The sequence below is a fragment of the Phodopus roborovskii genome, unplaced genomic scaffold (genome assembly GCF_943737965.1).
Source record: "Phodopus roborovskii unplaced genomic scaffold, PHOROB, whole genome shotgun sequence".
In the NCBI taxonomy this organism is placed as follows: domain Eukaryota; kingdom Metazoa; phylum Chordata; class Mammalia; order Rodentia; family Cricetidae; genus Phodopus; species Phodopus roborovskii.
The window spans coordinates 4203989-4220576 of NW_026125554.1; the positions used below are offsets into that span (position 1 = coordinate 4203989).

General features: G+C 42.8%; 1 protein-coding gene and 1 pseudogene across 1 annotated transcript; one reads left to right on the forward strand and one right to left on the reverse strand.

The window, feature by feature from the left end:
- LOC127216534 (zinc finger protein 431-like) overlaps positions 1-16588 on the reverse strand; it is a 420225-nt pseudogene that overhangs the window by 20759 nt on the left and 382878 nt on the right.
- On the forward strand, positions 13287-15573 carry LOC127216731 (mitogen-activated protein kinase 1). Its single transcript, XM_051177551.1, has one exon. It carries the CDS (start codon positions 13409-13411, stop codon positions 14483-14485), a length of 1077 nt encoding a protein of 358 aa, XP_051033508.1. The 5' UTR covers positions 13287-13408; the 3' UTR covers positions 14486-15573.

Consider the following 16588-nt stretch of genomic DNA (forward strand, 5'->3'; position numbering starts at 1 on the left):
AAATGAACAAATTTCTGGATAGCTATCACTTACCAAAATTAAATCACGGACAGATAAGCAACTTAAATAGACCTATAACCCCAATGAAAAAGAAGCAGTCATCAAATCCTCCCAACAAAAAAAGGCCAGGACCAGATGGCTTCAGTGCAGAATTCAAAGAAGACCTAATACCAATGTTCCTCAAATTGTCCCACACAATAGAAGCAGAAGGTTCATTACCAACCTCTTTTTATGAGGCCACAATTACCTTGGTACCCAAGGCACACAAAGACACAACTAAGAAAGAGAACTACAGACCAACATCCCTCATGAACATTGATGCAAAAATACTCAATAAAATACTGGCAAATCAAATCCAAGAACAGACCCGAGAAATTATCCACCATGACCAAGTAAGCTTCATCCCAGGGATGCAGGGATGGTTCAACATATGAAAATCTATAATTGTGATCCACCATATAAACAAACTAAAAAAGAAAAACCACATGATTGATCATCTCACTAGATGCTGAAAAGGCCTTTGACAAAATCCAGCATCCTTTCATGATAAAGGTCTTGGAGAGATCAGAGATAACAGGAACATACCTAAACATAATAAAAGCAATATACAGTAAACCAACAGCCAACATCAAACTGAATCGAGAGAAGCTTAAGGCCATGCCTCTAAAATCAGGAACAAGACAAGGCTGCTTTCTCTCTCTATATCTCTTCAGTATTGTACTTGAAGTTCTAGCTAAGGCATTAAAACCACAAAAGGAGATCAAAGGGATACAAATTAGAAACGAAGAAGTCAAACTGTCACTATTTGCAGATGATATGATAGTGTACATAAGTGACCTGAGAAATTCTATCAGGGAACTCCTACAGCAAATTAGCAGAATACAAGATATGAACACCTGATTTTTTACAAAAAAAAAAAAAAAAAGCTAAAAGTATGCAATTTGGGGAGGAAAGAATCTTCAACAAATGTTATATAGAAGTCTGCAGTTAGACCCATGTCTATCGCCATTCACAAAACTCAAGTCCAAATGGACCAAAGACCTCAACATAAATCCAGCCACACTGAACCTCTTAGAAAACAAAATTGGAGGTACCCTTGAACAAATTGGTACAGGAGACCACTTCATGAATATAACACCAGTAGTACAGACACTGAGATCAACAATTAATAAATGGGACCTCCTCAAACTGAGAAGCTTCTGTAAGGCAAAGGACACAGTCAACAAGACTAAACAGCAGCCCACAGACTGGGAAAAGATCTTCACCAACCCCACATCTGACAGAGGGCTGATCTCCAAAATATACAAAGAACTCAAGAAACTAGTCACCAAAACACCAAATAACCCTATTAAAAAGTGGGGTATGGAACTGAATGGAGAATTCTCAATAGAGGAGTTCAAAATGTCTGAAAAACACTTAAGAAAGTGCTCACCATCCTTAGCCATTAGGGAAATGCAAACCAAAACAACTCTCAGATACCATCTTACTCCTGTCACAATGGCTAAAATTAGACACACCAATGACACCTTATGTTGGAGAGGATGTGGAGAAAGGGAACACTCCTCCACTGTTGGTGGGAGTACAAAATTATACTGCCATTTTGGAGTTCAGTATGGTGGTTCCTCAAGAAAATTGGAATTAGTTTATCACAGGACCTGGCAATTCCACTCTTAGGCATACATCCAAATAGTACACATCCATACAACAAAGACATCTGTTCAAATGTGTTCATAGCAGCATTATTTGTAATAGCAAGAATCTGAAAGCAACCTAGATGCCCCTCAACTGAAGAATGGATAAAGAAGAGGTGGCACATTTACACAACGTAATACTACTCTGCAGAAAAAAAAAAAAAAATGGATGGGACTTGACGAAACCATCCTGAGTGAGGTAACCCAGTCACAAAAAGAGGAACATGGTATTTACTCACTCATATATGGATTTTAGACATAGAGCAAAGAATCACCAGCATATAATTCACACTTCCAGAGAAACTAGGATACAAGGAGGAACCTAAGAGAGTCCTACAAGGTTCCTCATAAAAGAGGCATGGAACAAGATCTCCTCAGCATATGGGGAGTGGGGTGGGGGTGCAGTGAATGGAGAGGGAGTTAGGAGAAAGAGAAGGAGAGGAGAGGAGAACATGTGGGACCAGGAAGATTGAGTCAGGGGATGAATAGACAAGAGCAAAGAAAAAAACAAAAAAAAAAAAAAGGGAAGAAATACCATAATAAAATGTCCAGAGACCTCCAAGGATGACCCCAACTAACAATCTGAGCAACAGTGGAAAGGCTTATATGCCCTTCCCTGATAATGAGATTGATAACTAACTTATATGCCATCATAGAGCTCTCATCAAGTAGCTGATACCTACAGCTAAACACCAAGCAGAACTCCTGGAATCCAGATGCAGAGAGGGAGAAGTGATAAGAAAAGCAGTCAAGACCAGGCTACAGAAACCCACAGAGACAGCTGACCTGAACAAGGGGGAGATAATGGACCCCCAGACTGATAGCTGGGAAACCAGCATTGGACCGACTCAGGCCCCCTAAATGTGGGTCTCACTTAGAAGACCTGGGCAGTCTAAGGGACCTCTGACATTGGAAGCATGATGTATCCCTGATACACGAAAGGACTTTAGGAGCACATTCCCCATGAAGGGATACTCCCTTAACCTAGAGGCAGGGAGTAGGGCCTAGACCCTACTCCAAATGACTTGACAGATTTTGATGATCCCTTCTGGAAGGCACACCCACCCTGTGGATTTGGGGGAGGGGAGGAAGAATGGATGAGAAGGAGGGTCAGGGGCCATGGGAGGGACAGAAGTAGAGAGTACTGGGATTGATATTAAAATAAGAAAAAATAATAATTGTATATATAAAAAATATTCTCTTCTGGAGTGAGGATCATAAGACTCAGAAAGCAAAGGAAACATACATGGCCCTGGAAATAAATTCATATTAGAAGTTCTTGAGCAGTGGTTCTCAAACTTCCTAATGCTGTGACCTTTTAATATAGTTCCTCATGTTGTGGTGACCCCAACCATAAGATTATTTTTATGACTACTTCATAACTAATTTTGCAGTTATGAATCAGAATATAAATATCTGATATTTCCAATGGTCTCAATCAACCCCTGTGAAAGGGGTCCTTTGACTCCACAAAGAGGTCTCCACCCACCGGTAGAGAACCATTGTTTCTGAAATTTAGGAAGCTCTCAGGGTCCTTCCCCAGAGTTTTATAAGCAGTAATGCTACCTAGGAGAGAGGGTTCTCCTACAGGCCAAGCTGAAGGTGCTGGGGGCGGTCATGGGTGCAATGGGATGTCTGCTGAGGCCTTACTGGTTTCTGAAGCAGCTGCCAGAAACTAGCACACAGAATGAGCCCTCCAAGACCAGCAACCAGAGCAGTAATTCTGGGGCATCGGTTGGGAATTGCCTTAAAACTGAGAGCCCTATTACAAACAGCATTGTTGAATTTTGCCAAAAGTTTGGACATGTATTCCCAGCTCGACTAGCATGTCAGTGGTGCTGAGAAACTGCACCCAGTTATTCATGAAGCAGGTGTTCCCCTGGTATTTCAAGCACTGAGCAGCGCTGGCTAGCCTGCAGACAGCTAGAGCTGAAGTCAGGAAAAGTACTCTAGTTTGGGGGCTCCTGGGGACTGCAGGAGCTGGCCCCTTACACAGTTCATCCTGGTTCAGATGCCAGGCTCCATGCTGGCATCAGAGCACAGCCCTGGGAACCTGAGGTGGATTTATGGCTCCTTGACCCTCATTGCCTTCATTCGAAGGAATGGGCATACTATTAATGTTTTTGAAAGGTCTATTAGGAATGGTGACATGGTTCAGCAGATGCTTGCCATGAAAGTTCATTGACCTGAGTTCGATCCCCAGGATCCATGTAACAGTGGAAAGAGAGAACTGTCTCCACAAAAGTTGTCCTCTGATCTCCATGTGCACACTGAGGCACACATTCCACCACACACTAAATGATGTCTTTGATGGTGACAATGATGCTTTTATTGTATTTTTAGTTCTATGTGTCTGAGTGTGGGAATGTACTTGTAAATATAGTGGTCAGAAGAAAGCATCAGAACAGCAGCTGGAGTTAAAGGAAGTTATGAGTCACCCAATGAAGATGCTACAAAGGGAAGTCAGGTCCACTGCAAGAGTACTAGGCACTCTTTCCTGCTGAACCATTTCTCCAGAACCTAATTTAAATTTCTAAACAAAAGAAACCCTGGATCCAGGCATGGTGGCTCACACCTAAAGTTCCAGTACTTAGTGGTGGTGGTGGGGGGGGGGGTTGGAGGCAATAGGATCAGGAGCTGGAAGCTAACCTCACCTATGTAGCAAGTTCAAAGATAACCTGAGAATCTGTTGCATGCCCCACTGCCACATATAGAAAATAAGCACAAATAAAATCATAAAAAGTTTTCACAGTTAGGGATAGGATTTGGAACCTCAGAAATGGACCAAGGGCTGGAGAGATAGTTCAGCAGTTAAGAGTGCTTGCAGCTTTTGCAACTAACCTGATTCTGGTTCCCAGAATGTATTTCAGGTAGCTTACAACTACCTGTAACCCCAGCTCCAGGGGATCTGGAACCAGATACCCTCCTTTGCCTTCTAAGGGCACCTGCATACATGTACAACTGCACACACACACAAACACACACACACACACACACACACACACACACACACATGAGAGAGTGGAAGAGAGGGAGGGAGGGACAGAGAGGGAACTGGGATCTATATGTAAAATAAGAAAAATAAATAAATAAAATAACACTGTTAAAAGAGAAAAATTTAAAAAATGAACTGAGAGAGACTTACATGCATTTTGCTTTCTTGCTCTCTAGCCTTGCATCATGTGAGGCTCAATATTTGCCTCTTCTAGAATATGTACTATCATGGAGTCAGAGATAGTTCGCCCAGCAAACCCTGAACCAAGAACCTTGATCTTGGAGTTTCTAGTTCTCAGAACTATAACAAAAAGAAGTTACCTGCTTTATAAACTAGCCAGTAACCTCTATAGAAACAAAAGTAAGCCCAGAAGAGCAGATATATAACTCTGAATAAATGGGGGCATGAAGCTGTTGCGTGTTTGAAGAGATATTTTTGATTGGCAAGCCAAGGAACTAGAAAACATTAACTGGCATGACTAGGATGCACATAGCAATCACCAGGTATGGAGCTGTGGTGGTTTGGAAGAAAATGGCCCCTAACACTCATAGGGAGTGTCACTATTAAGAGATATTGCCTTGGAATGAGCTTGCTTTGTTAGAGGAAGGGAGTCACTAGGGGTGGGCTTTGGGATCTCAAATGTTCAAGCCATGTGTAGTATAACAATTACTTCCTGCTTCTTGTAAATCAAGAAGTAGAACTCTCTTTTCTTTCTCTAGTACCATGTCTGCCTGCATGCTGCCATCTTCCTGTCATGTCAATAATGAACTAAACCTCTGAAGTGTAAGCCAGCCCCAATTAAAAAAAAAAAAAAATGTTTTCCTATATAAGTTCTGTGGTTCTTGTCACTCTTCACAGAAAAAAAAAAAAAAACTAGGACAGGTGCTTCAAAATCTAACAACTACCTCACTACTGTAAACAAACAAACCAAAAAACAAAAGTCATAACTATACACCAGATCACAAAGCAAAAAAGCATAATAAAAATTCACAAAAATACTCTATTATGAGTGACACATTTACAAACAGAAACCACCTATTATTATCTTATCATGCAAAATTAATAAGCATTATGCTGCAATGGAAAGGAATAAATGTTTTCCATTAGAAACGATAGAACACACAAAATTGACATCCAGAACCTATCCCTGAGGCCAATAACTAACAACAAACAGCAAAGTTTTCATCTGAATCAAAGAATAATTTTGAAAACACACATTTGACTAAATTAACTGCCTATTCAGATCACAATCCATGTGCCCATGAATCTAACTCACTTACATGAAATGAAAACTGGTGGTGGTGGTGGCACAACCCTGTGATGCCAGGAGACAGAAACAAATGTATCATATGACAGAGGTGTTATTTCCTGAGGAGATGTAACAATCATGCCAACACTCATGCCTACTTATTCCATAATGGATACCACTTAAGTCCTACTTGGTGAACCAGTCAATGAGTTCAATTGTGGTTGCTTACAGGTGAGGGGTTACTGACCAGAACAGAAATGACTCAAAGACAGGTGCATAACCAACGCCCACCTCAGCACAGGTGAGGGGGTGAGAGCTCACAAAAACTGGCTGTTGGCAACTGAACAGGTTGGACAACCTATCCATTCCTTCCACGTGCCCCTGTTGGTCTAAACCTCTTCCACGCAGCTCTACTGGTTTCTGCTTCTTCCAGGTGCCTAGTTTGTCTAGTCTGTCTCCAATTTGACTTGTCTGAGAGTGAGTCTCAGCAGGTTTATTGTTTACTCTTGAGAAGCAGTGCCCAAGTGGATCTGATCAGTTTCATGGACTGTCTGAAGTTATTTGAGTTCTTCCTCGTCTGGTTTCAATTACTGACCTCCAGGATAGAATGTTTCCACCTAGGAGGAAACTGCTACAAGAGGTAGGAGAATGGTGAGTTTGTTGCCACCTGGGCCACAAAGAAGGCCCAGGCTACAGCTTCAGCTTCATAGAGAGATACTTTTGAACAAAACAAAACAAAATGGCTAGGTGTGTTGGCACAACCGTGTAATACCAGTCCCTGAATTCGGAAGCAAGGAATCAGGACTTCAAGTTCCTCCTCAGTTTGAGTATAGTCCTGGCTGCAAAAGACCCTGCTTAAACACACACACACACACACACACACAAAGGAATGGGATCAGTTTTACCATAAAGCTACTCATACATATTACAGATGTGTTGTATACTAACTGGGCATGAAGCTGTGTGTCTGCAATCCCAGTAACTCAGGAGGCAGAAGCAGAAAGACCAACAGAACCAGGGGATTCCAGTGCAGCATTAGCATCATAACAGATTTCTCCCTCCATCCTGGTGAAATGGCTCTATGGTCCAGGATGCTCCATTGATCTCTACACACACTGGGAAATGCAGGTTTCAGGCATGGGTTTGCCGACAGCCTGCAGGCTGGGTCTAAGACAGATGTTTAGTGGGACAGATCTCCAGAGTTGTAGGCCAGACACTGCCTTGAAGCTATACACCCCAGGGTGATAAGGGGTGTCTGCACACTGCACACTGTCCACGGCCCATTCCAGAAAGATTCTACTTCTCTGGAAGCCTGATCCCACACAATCATTGCCCAGCATTTGAATCTGTTGGTATTCTTCCTACTCAGCCTACACTCAGTGGAAGTCACAGACTGTAAATGTAACACTTTTGAAGGGAACTTCCCTAGTGGAAGTCTTATTGGTCTGAGGAGGAAAGGTATCCTGGCAGTAGGTAGTCAAGAATGCCAGAAAGTCATGTCACACAGTAAACCTCATATGAGATTTATTGGAAGAGCCACAAGAGAATGGCTGCCCCTTCTGGAGAGAGATCAGGAGACAGTCTTATACAGGGCTTCTTTCAGGCAGAGTTTTTCAGGGTGAGGATTGGTGGGATTTCAAGTTGGGAACTTGGGGCAAGTCTAGGGATTTTGAACTAGGGATTGGTGGGGTTTGATGGGTTTTCAAACCCAGAAGTGAGTTCAAACCTTTTACCCTACACAGACTGACACACAGGCAGCCAGGAACCAGTACCTAGAGCAGCACCCACAGTTACAAAACTTAAGCCTTGTCCTCACTTTCATCTTATGTTCATCTTGTACAGCCTGCATGCTCTGATTGGCTGAAGACTTTAGGTCCACACACTCTCCAAGTGGCAGGATTCCTAAGCTGGGAGGGAGGAGAAAACTTTTGGAACCATCACAGCTGTTTCTATTGTCAGGATGACCCACACTCAAATTCACCAGTGCCACACTTGTTCCTTAGCTCCCAAGCCCATCAGGACACAAAAATCTGCTGAGCAGCCTAGGACCTCTGCACCGAGGCACCAAAAAGGAGTGATTCTAATTGGTTTAGAAGACTTCTATGGATCCTCCTGAAAGCCTGGTTCTCTAGGACTAGAACCTCAGTATCCTGGAACCTGAAAAGCAGCTCTCTGGCCAAGCTTTTCTTACAAAAAAAAAGTAAGCCAGCTGTGGTGGCACACATCTTTAATACCAGCACTCTGGAGGCAGAGATAAGTGAGTCCAAGGCCAGCTTGATATACAAAGAGAGTTCCAGGACAGGCAGGGCTACACAAAGAAACCTTGTCTCAAAATAAATAAATAAATAAATAAATAATCAAACAAATAAACAAATAAAGCAATAATTAATTAAGCAATCATTTGCTTTTTTGTTGTTGTTTTGTTTTTGTTTATCGAGACAGGGTGTCTCTGGAGCTTTGCAGCTTATCCTGGAGCTCACTCAGTAGACCAGGCTGGCCTCAAGCTCAAAGAGATCCACCTGCCTCTTCCTTCTGAGTGCTGGGATTAATGGTGTGTGCTGCCACCACTGATCACAATTAATTTAATTAAAGAAAGAAGGAAAAGGAAAGGTGTTTCTTAACTGCTTGAGTGCTGCTGAAATGAAATTCCACACAGAGAAACCTTGTCTCAAGGCAAAACAAAACAAAATAAAACCCCCCAATTAAACAAACGCCTTAGTAAATAAATACATTTCAAAAATAATAAAAATAAGTTTTAAAAACTGTAACCCTGCCCCTTAAGTCTTGTGATTATTTCATAATTGAAATATAATTGACTTTAAAAAGTCCCCTAAATCCTGAAAAGTCTCAGATCTTGGGAACAGACATTTCAGAGCACTGGATGCTCTTGCACAGACCTGAGTTTGAGTCCACAGCCATCTGTAACTCCTGTCCCCAGAGATTTGAGGACCTCTTTTGGCCTCTAAGGTACTGAATACAAATGATGCATAAATATGCCCCTACGAAAAACACCCATACACATAAAATAAAAATGGAAAAATGGAAAGGAGTTTTAACTTATTTTATTTTATGTACATTAGTGTTTTGCCATTGGTGTCAGACCCTCTGGAACTGGAGTTCTGGACAGTTCTGAGCTGCCATGTGGGTGCTGGGAATTGAACCTGGGTTGTATAGAAGACCTTGTCAGTGCTCTTAACCTTTGAGTCATTTCTCCAGCCCCAACAGTTTTTCTGTGTAACCCTGGCTACCTGTCTTTCCCTCCAAAGTGCTGGAATTAAAGGCCTGTGTCCCCAAACCCAGGTATAAAAACATTTTTAAAAGTAATTAAGTTGGGGACAGAGAGATTGCTCAGTGTTAAGAACACTTGCTGATGTTGCAGAGGACTTGGGTTCTGTTCCCAGCATCTACATGGTAGCTCATAAACATTTATAACTCCAGTTCCAGGGACTCAGATGTCATCTTCTGGGTTCCATGGTACTGCACACATATGATGCACTAGATGTGTGCAGGCAAACACTTATACACATAAAATAAAAATAACAAATGAATCCTCTTAAAAATGAATAATAATCTCAACTCTCTTAACTATAAACTCCTATCAATCCAAAATGTGTTCTATATGTCTGTTTCAATATGTCAGTTTCAAAAGTAAAGTACCAGGGCACAGTTATAACCAAATCAAAGCAAACCCATGGGAGACAATGTCACTAACTCAGTGTCTGATACATTGGACTCAGGGTCTTCTGGGATCAAAGAGCTTAGGCCACTTCACTTCCCCACCTCTGCCATTCACAGCACACTCGATGTGTCTTGCTAGCCCAGGCCAGCTTCAATCCATATCTGCCGCTGTCCTTGGTGATCATGTCCCGATTCAGCCATCTGCAATATGCTGGGGCTTCCATTGCAACTGAGGCTACACCTTCACCAACGGCCTTCAGGACTCCTTACAGTATCAAGTCTCAGCCCCTCTCCATTACCACTTCAATCCTGGGGTCTCTATTAAAAGGCTACCTCTTCACTAATGACTTCTCTACCCTTCACCTTTCAGGGTACCAAGCCTCAGCCACTTTACTTGACCACCTTTATAACTTCAAAACCAGTACTCAGTTGGCTGGCAGCTTGATGTACAAACCTCCTCTGAACCACAGAGTCTGTTCTCTGACCCTGAAGAAACCCTTCCCAGAACATTTCACATCAGTGATGTTAGTCTCTTTTATCCGTAGCTGATTTGTCAATGTCAGCTAACCAGTATCAACTGTCTAGCAAAGCAAAGGTTCCCTTTTAGTGGTACTAGTATCTTGTTCATCACAATTGATTCTTCAGCCCAGCTGACCAGAAACCAGATTCTCAATTCAAAAATATCACAAGGACTGCCCTGATGGTTGTTGCTTTCCCCTCAAAGTTCACAAGGCAAGTCTTTATTGTCTGTATTTCTCTCAACACTCTATCTTCCAAGTTCCCATGGAGCAGAAGATCAAGCTTTGAGCACTCAATAACTTTTCTAACCTCAAGTTACAGACAAAAACTAACTGCTTCAAGCACTGTACCCAGTTTTATGTGGTATGGAATTCAGACATTCATGAATGCTTGACCAGTACTCTGCAAGGTCAGCTACAACCCTAGCCTAAGATAATGGCTTTGTTTGTTTGTTTGTTTGTTTGTTTGTTTGTTTTTCCAAGACAAGGATTTTCTGTGTCCTGAAACTTGCTTTGTAGATCAGGCTGGTCTTGAACTCAGAGACCTGCTTGCCTCTGTCTCTTGTGTGCTAAGATTAAAAGGTGTGACACCACTGCCTAGCAGAGACAATGGCTTTTAAACAGAATTTTCTCCTGCCCTTTCAAGAGCTGTTATTCTTTTATTTATGTACTTAGTAGGCTTTTCTTACTTCCTCCTGGAAATGTGGTCACACACAAGTGCTTAGAGAATTCTAGACACAGGGTTTCATGGGTTTTCTCCTTAATCCAAAAGAGAAACCTAAGGCAAGTTGGGCTACCTGGACTGGGGTTCTGCAGAAGGTCTGACGTGGACACACGGCAGGAATTTGGAATGACTTGGCTGGTTGGCTTTGTACCCAAAGCTTTAAAAACAAACAAACATATATTAGCTCTACCTATTTTTGATTAGAAAACAATAAGTACCCAGCAAGATAATATAATTATTCAATATACAGAGAAGCCAGAGTGACATGCCAGACATATTATGCAGAGGAATTAAGAGGGAAGAGTGAAAATGAGAATTATTATTTCATAGGGCACTCCAAAGACACAAGAAAAGAACTAGGCATGGTGAAACACGTTTTGTAATCTCAGGACTTGGCAGTGGAGGCAGGGAGGTCAAGAGCAGCATAAGGACTCATGGGACAGTCTCAAAAACAAAGCAAAGGGCTGGTGAGATGGCTCAGTGGTTGATAGCACTTTGCTCTTACGAAGGCCCCGATTCAGTTCCCAGCAGCCACGTGCTGGCTAACAACGATACCTAAGACCAGTTTGCAGAGGATCTGACACGTTCTTTTCACTCTGCACATGGAGCAAAGACAAACACTTAGGCAAAACACATGTCTGCGTAAAATAAAGCTAAGTTTTACCAAAAAGAAATCTCTCCTCGCTTGAGAACTGGCACAACTGCTGAGCCAGGACAAATCATCCCCTTCTTCTGAGGCAGCAACATTTAACTTGAGGGCTTGCCCTGTTTTGCTGTTCATTCATCCCCATGTGCAAAACCCTCTTTACCTCAATGCCTTAACATTCACCACACAGAAGCTCTCACCTGTAATCACTTTAAGGTTCTCTAGTGAAGAAAACTATGAAATCCTCAGGCACTTTCTCTGTCCAACCACTTAATGAGGAATTTTTCCCTCAGGCTAACCATCCCAGCTTTTCTTCACGTGTAAAAATTATATTTCAACTCCATTAACACTACATGCCAGAACTAGATTGCTCAGGAAATGGGCCACTTGGAAACTAGAATGACCAGAGACAATAAAGCCCCAAAATAAAAGCAAACATGCCCACACTTGAATAACCAGACCCTGACACAGTGAGCTATGATGTGTTAATAAAAACATTTAGGGTAGCCGGGTGTTGGTGGTGCATGGCTTTAATCCCAGCACTCGGGAGGCAGAGGCAAGCAGATCTCTGTGAGTTAGAGGCCAGCCTGGTTTACAGAGCGAGTTCAGGACAGGCTCCAAAGCTACACAGAGAAACCCTGTCTAAAAAAAATTTTAAAAAAATTAGGGCCTAACTCCAATTTACCCATGACACTGGATTCCAAATGGCCAGTTTCAAGAAAGACAACTGGTAATGTAAAATGTACTGCTTGACAAGGTAGAGAAAAATCAACCTATCCTCTTCATTTATTGAACCTAAACAAATGATACATGAGGCAAGATTAATAATTCCTCAACTGTTATAAAAGACTTTCATCCCTGCCCCTTCCATTCAGCCTGTACAATCTACTATATTATACATCATGTTTAATAAACACCAATTTTGCCTTTTTCTATCTTTTTTTTCCAAGCCAAACCTTATCCAGCTTTATTAAAGATACTTTCCATAAACAATCATGGTATTTCAGGCAGGACATGGGCAGACAATCATTAACAGTTTACAAGAACTTCCAAACTCCCTTCTTGTATAGACTACCAAAATCAGAAAGCCACTATAAAACCCAGTGAAGTCTTCATTCAATGCTTTGAAAAGGGGAAGAGCTTAGAGTGAGGGTTGACATTTCACATTAAGGATGTTATTTAACAACTTTTCACAAGCCGACCCTGACTTTCAGAAAACGAAATGAAAACGGCAGAATTATCATTCTGAAGATCCACAATCTTGTCTATAAAAGGAACCGATGCTCCTTTGAGGATAATTATCACTGCAAAGTCCAGATTGCCCAATAGACCAGCAAAACCAATTTTAGGGGGTCAGGTTCCAACAGGTCTCTGGTTTTAAGGGAGTTAACTCTATGTTGATGGTACAGGGGGAAGAGGATATAAAAAATGAATTTAGTTTTCCCACACAAGGCATTCTTTGCCATGGTGGCCACATATGTCAACACCAGGACGTCTCTCCTGAGCCAAGAGGAGACCTTTAAATTGTCAAGGAGAGATGCTTTCATCAACCATCATCAATCCATCTTGGGAGACATTTTGTTAGTGACACATGTTCCCCCCCCCCCCCCCCCACCAAAACAATGAAGTGTTCTGTGTGCTAGCAACACAGCTTAAAAAAAAAAAAAAAAAAAAAAAAAAAAAAAAAAAAAGTAAAACAAGATTCTGCATTTTTATAAAACTTGATAAAAGAGTGGTTCGACTGGCGGTCAGTTCTCTCTCTTGTGTTGTCTTCATTCCTCGTTCCCGGTCGCGGGCGGCGGTGGCTACACGGGTGGCAGCGCGGTCCCTGCGGGAGGCGCTGCACAAGCCGATCAGCGGCCGCGAAGCGTCAAGCCCAGCGCGGCGGCGGCGACTAAGCAGCCAACATGGCGGCGGCGGCGGCGGCGGGCCCGGAGATGGTCCGCGGGCAGGTGTTCGACGTGGGGCCGCGCTACACCAACCTCTCCTACATCGGAGAGGGCGCCTACGGCATGGTTTGCTCAGCTTACGATAATCTCAACAAAGTTCGAGTTGCTATCAAGAAAATCAGCCCTTTTGAGCACCAGACCTACTGCCAGAGAACCCTAAGAGAGATAAAAATCTTGCTGCGTTTCAGACATGAGAATATCATCGGCATCAATGACATCATCCGGGCACCAACCATTGAGCAAATGAAAGATGTATATATAGTACAGGACCTCATGGAGACAGATCTTTACAAGCTCTTGAAGACACAACACCTCAGCAATGACCATATCTGCTATTTTCTGTATCAGATCCTGAGAGGATTAAAATACATCCATTCAGCTAATGTTCTGCATCGTGACCTCAAGCCTTCCAACCTCCTGCTGAACACCACTTGTGATCTCAAGATCTGTGACTTTGGCCTTGCCCGTGTTGCAGATCCGGATCATGATCACACAGGGTTCTTGACAGAGTATGTAGCCACACGTTGGTACAGAGCTCCAGAAATTATGTTGAATTCCAAGGGTTATACCAAGTCCATTGACATCTGGTCTGTGGGCTGCATCCTGGCAGAGATGCTCTCCAACAGGCCTATCTTCCCCGGGAAGCACTACCTTGACCAGTTGAATCACATCCTGGGTATTCTTGGATCTCCATCACAGGAAGATCTGAATTGTATAATAAATTTAAAAGCTAGAAACTACTTGCTTTCTCTCCCGCACAAAAATAAGGTGCCATGGAACAGGCTGTTCCCAAATGCTGACTCTAAAGCTCTGGACTTACTGGATAAAATGTTGACATTTAACCCTCACAAAAGGATTGAAGTTGAACAGGCTCTGGCCCACCCATACCTGGAGCAGTATTATGACCCAAGTGATGAGCCCATTGCCGAAGCACCATTCAAGTTTGACATGGAATTGGATGACTTACCTAAGGAGAAGCTCAAAGAACTCATTTTTGAAGAGACTGCTAGATTCCAGCCAGGATACAGATCTTAAATTGGACGAGGGCTCAGAGGACTGGACGCGCTCAGATGTCGGTGTTCCTCCCAGTTCTTGACCCCTGGTCCTATCTCCAGCCCGTCTCAGCTTACCCACTCTGACTCCTTGGAGCTGCTTGGAGGGGCAGCTTCTGGTAGTAGTGGCTTTTATACTTTCACAGAATCCCTTCATCCAGAGATGTCTTCTGACACCAGTGCCCTGCAGCAGTGTGCACTTCGGTGCACTCACTGCCTACTCTTCTTTAGTCACTAACTGCTTTCTGGTTTGAAAGATGCAGTGGTTCCTCCCCCTCCTGATTCCTTTCTACATGTCATCCTGCTGAACCATGCAGCCTCACCAGAGCGGGAATCTTTCCAAACTGGCCCCAGTCGCTGGCATCTCACTTTATACAGTGAGGAATGCTATTACATAAGGCACTTTAAGTCAGTGACAGCTCCAAATTTGCACTTCATCTGTTTGACTAGTAACTGTCTACCCAGAACAGGAGCTTGTAGACATCCCTGGATGGTATTGCAGGCTTTAGGGGCAGGCACTTCTGTCACAGGAGTCCTTTGGGGGCATTTTTCTATGTCTCATGTTAGTCCCATATTTAAGGTATCGGATTACTATTCTAGGAAGCATTTTACCAGCAGTGTAATTCTGTTGTAATGGAGGTATAGCACTTGCCAAAATGTTCCATGCTGTCCTTAGCCAGAGACTTAAAAGTAACAGTTCTTCTGCTTGTCATTTGCTGCAAGATGCACAAGCACTGAGCTGTAGAAGTTTCTGGTGAAGTAGAGAGCAAGCTGACCTAGATGTTGACGGTGAAGCTCCATATATGCCTTGAGCTGTTTTACACACAAGGCTGATTTTGTAACCGCATTCACTGCCTTGGGGTTTAGCTAAGAGGAACACTGCATCTTTAAATGAGAAAGTGTACAGTTCTTCTCCAAAGCATGCCAGCATCTCAAGCTCACTTTTCAGCGATGTAATGACTTGTAATAAAGCCTTCATGAGTTCTCATCATGAAGCTCTGCTCTGTTGCCAAGTATTGAGGTGTTTCTGGTACTGCTGAATTAATGTCATAAAAGACTAGCAGTAACTGTTCGAGCTCTCTCCTATTTCCTGATCTATTTTGTTCCTGCGCCGTGTGCTGTGGAGTTGATAGTGTTATCCCAGTACAGTGCCTCCTGACTCCCTCACTGCTCTCTGATGAGAAGTTTGCCTTGTTCAGTACTTTCTGTGCTAAAGCTTTCTGTGCAGAGATCACTGTCCAATCATAATTAAGCAAAATTTATTGTGACCTCTGAGTTGTATTCCACAAAGACTGCTATCCAGAAGATGATTTAGGAAAGATAATTTTAGTGTTAGGTTTTCATTTCTTGGCTGTCTTTTTTTTTTTCTTTCTTTCTTTCTTTCTTAATTTTTGACAGTAATGGAGAATGGGTTCTGTAAAGACTGCCTGCTAGAATGAACAGAATGCACTTGTAACTCATGGAAATAAATGTACATCTTTATCTTTACACCGATGATATGATTCAGTGTTGATTTCTCTGGATCGGTGTGTCATAAGTGGACAGTCACAATCAATTTATAATTTGTGCTTCAGGCAAAAATGTTCACCTCACTCCACTCCTCCCCACCCACACCCTGTACTGCCCCACACCCTGTACTGCCCCACACATCTGTTCATGTAAGGTGGCTTAGAAAGATCCCTTTTAGCCAGGCCTGTTGTCGTATACATTTAATCCGAGCACTCAGAAGACAGAGGCAGATGGAGCTCTGAATTGGAAGCCAGCTGGGACTAGCCTCCTCAAAAAGAAAAAGAAAGGTCCTCCCCTCCCTCTCTGAGCAGCAAATGATTCTGACATAGCCCTCTCCATATTATTGGTATTAAGTAGTCAGATGTTATTGACAACGCCCAAACATGTCAAGTTAGAAGCTCTGGTTCCCTCTGAAAAAGGGCCTTCCTGTCTATCCTAGAATTGTGGGAAGGGCTGTTCAGTAGTACCCAATGGTATCTGCTACCAGGCTCAAAGTGACAGTCCCCTCACCTGGCTGAAGGATGGCTGACTCCAACTGGGCTTTGGTGGCACACACCTTTAATCCCAGCACTCAGGA

Bases quoted from the DNA above. Each gene is read 5' to 3' on its own strand.
- LOC127216731 (XM_051177551.1), top strand. From the start codon at position 13,409: ATGGCGGCGGCGGCGGCGGCGGGCCCGGAGATGGTCCGCGGGCAGGTG.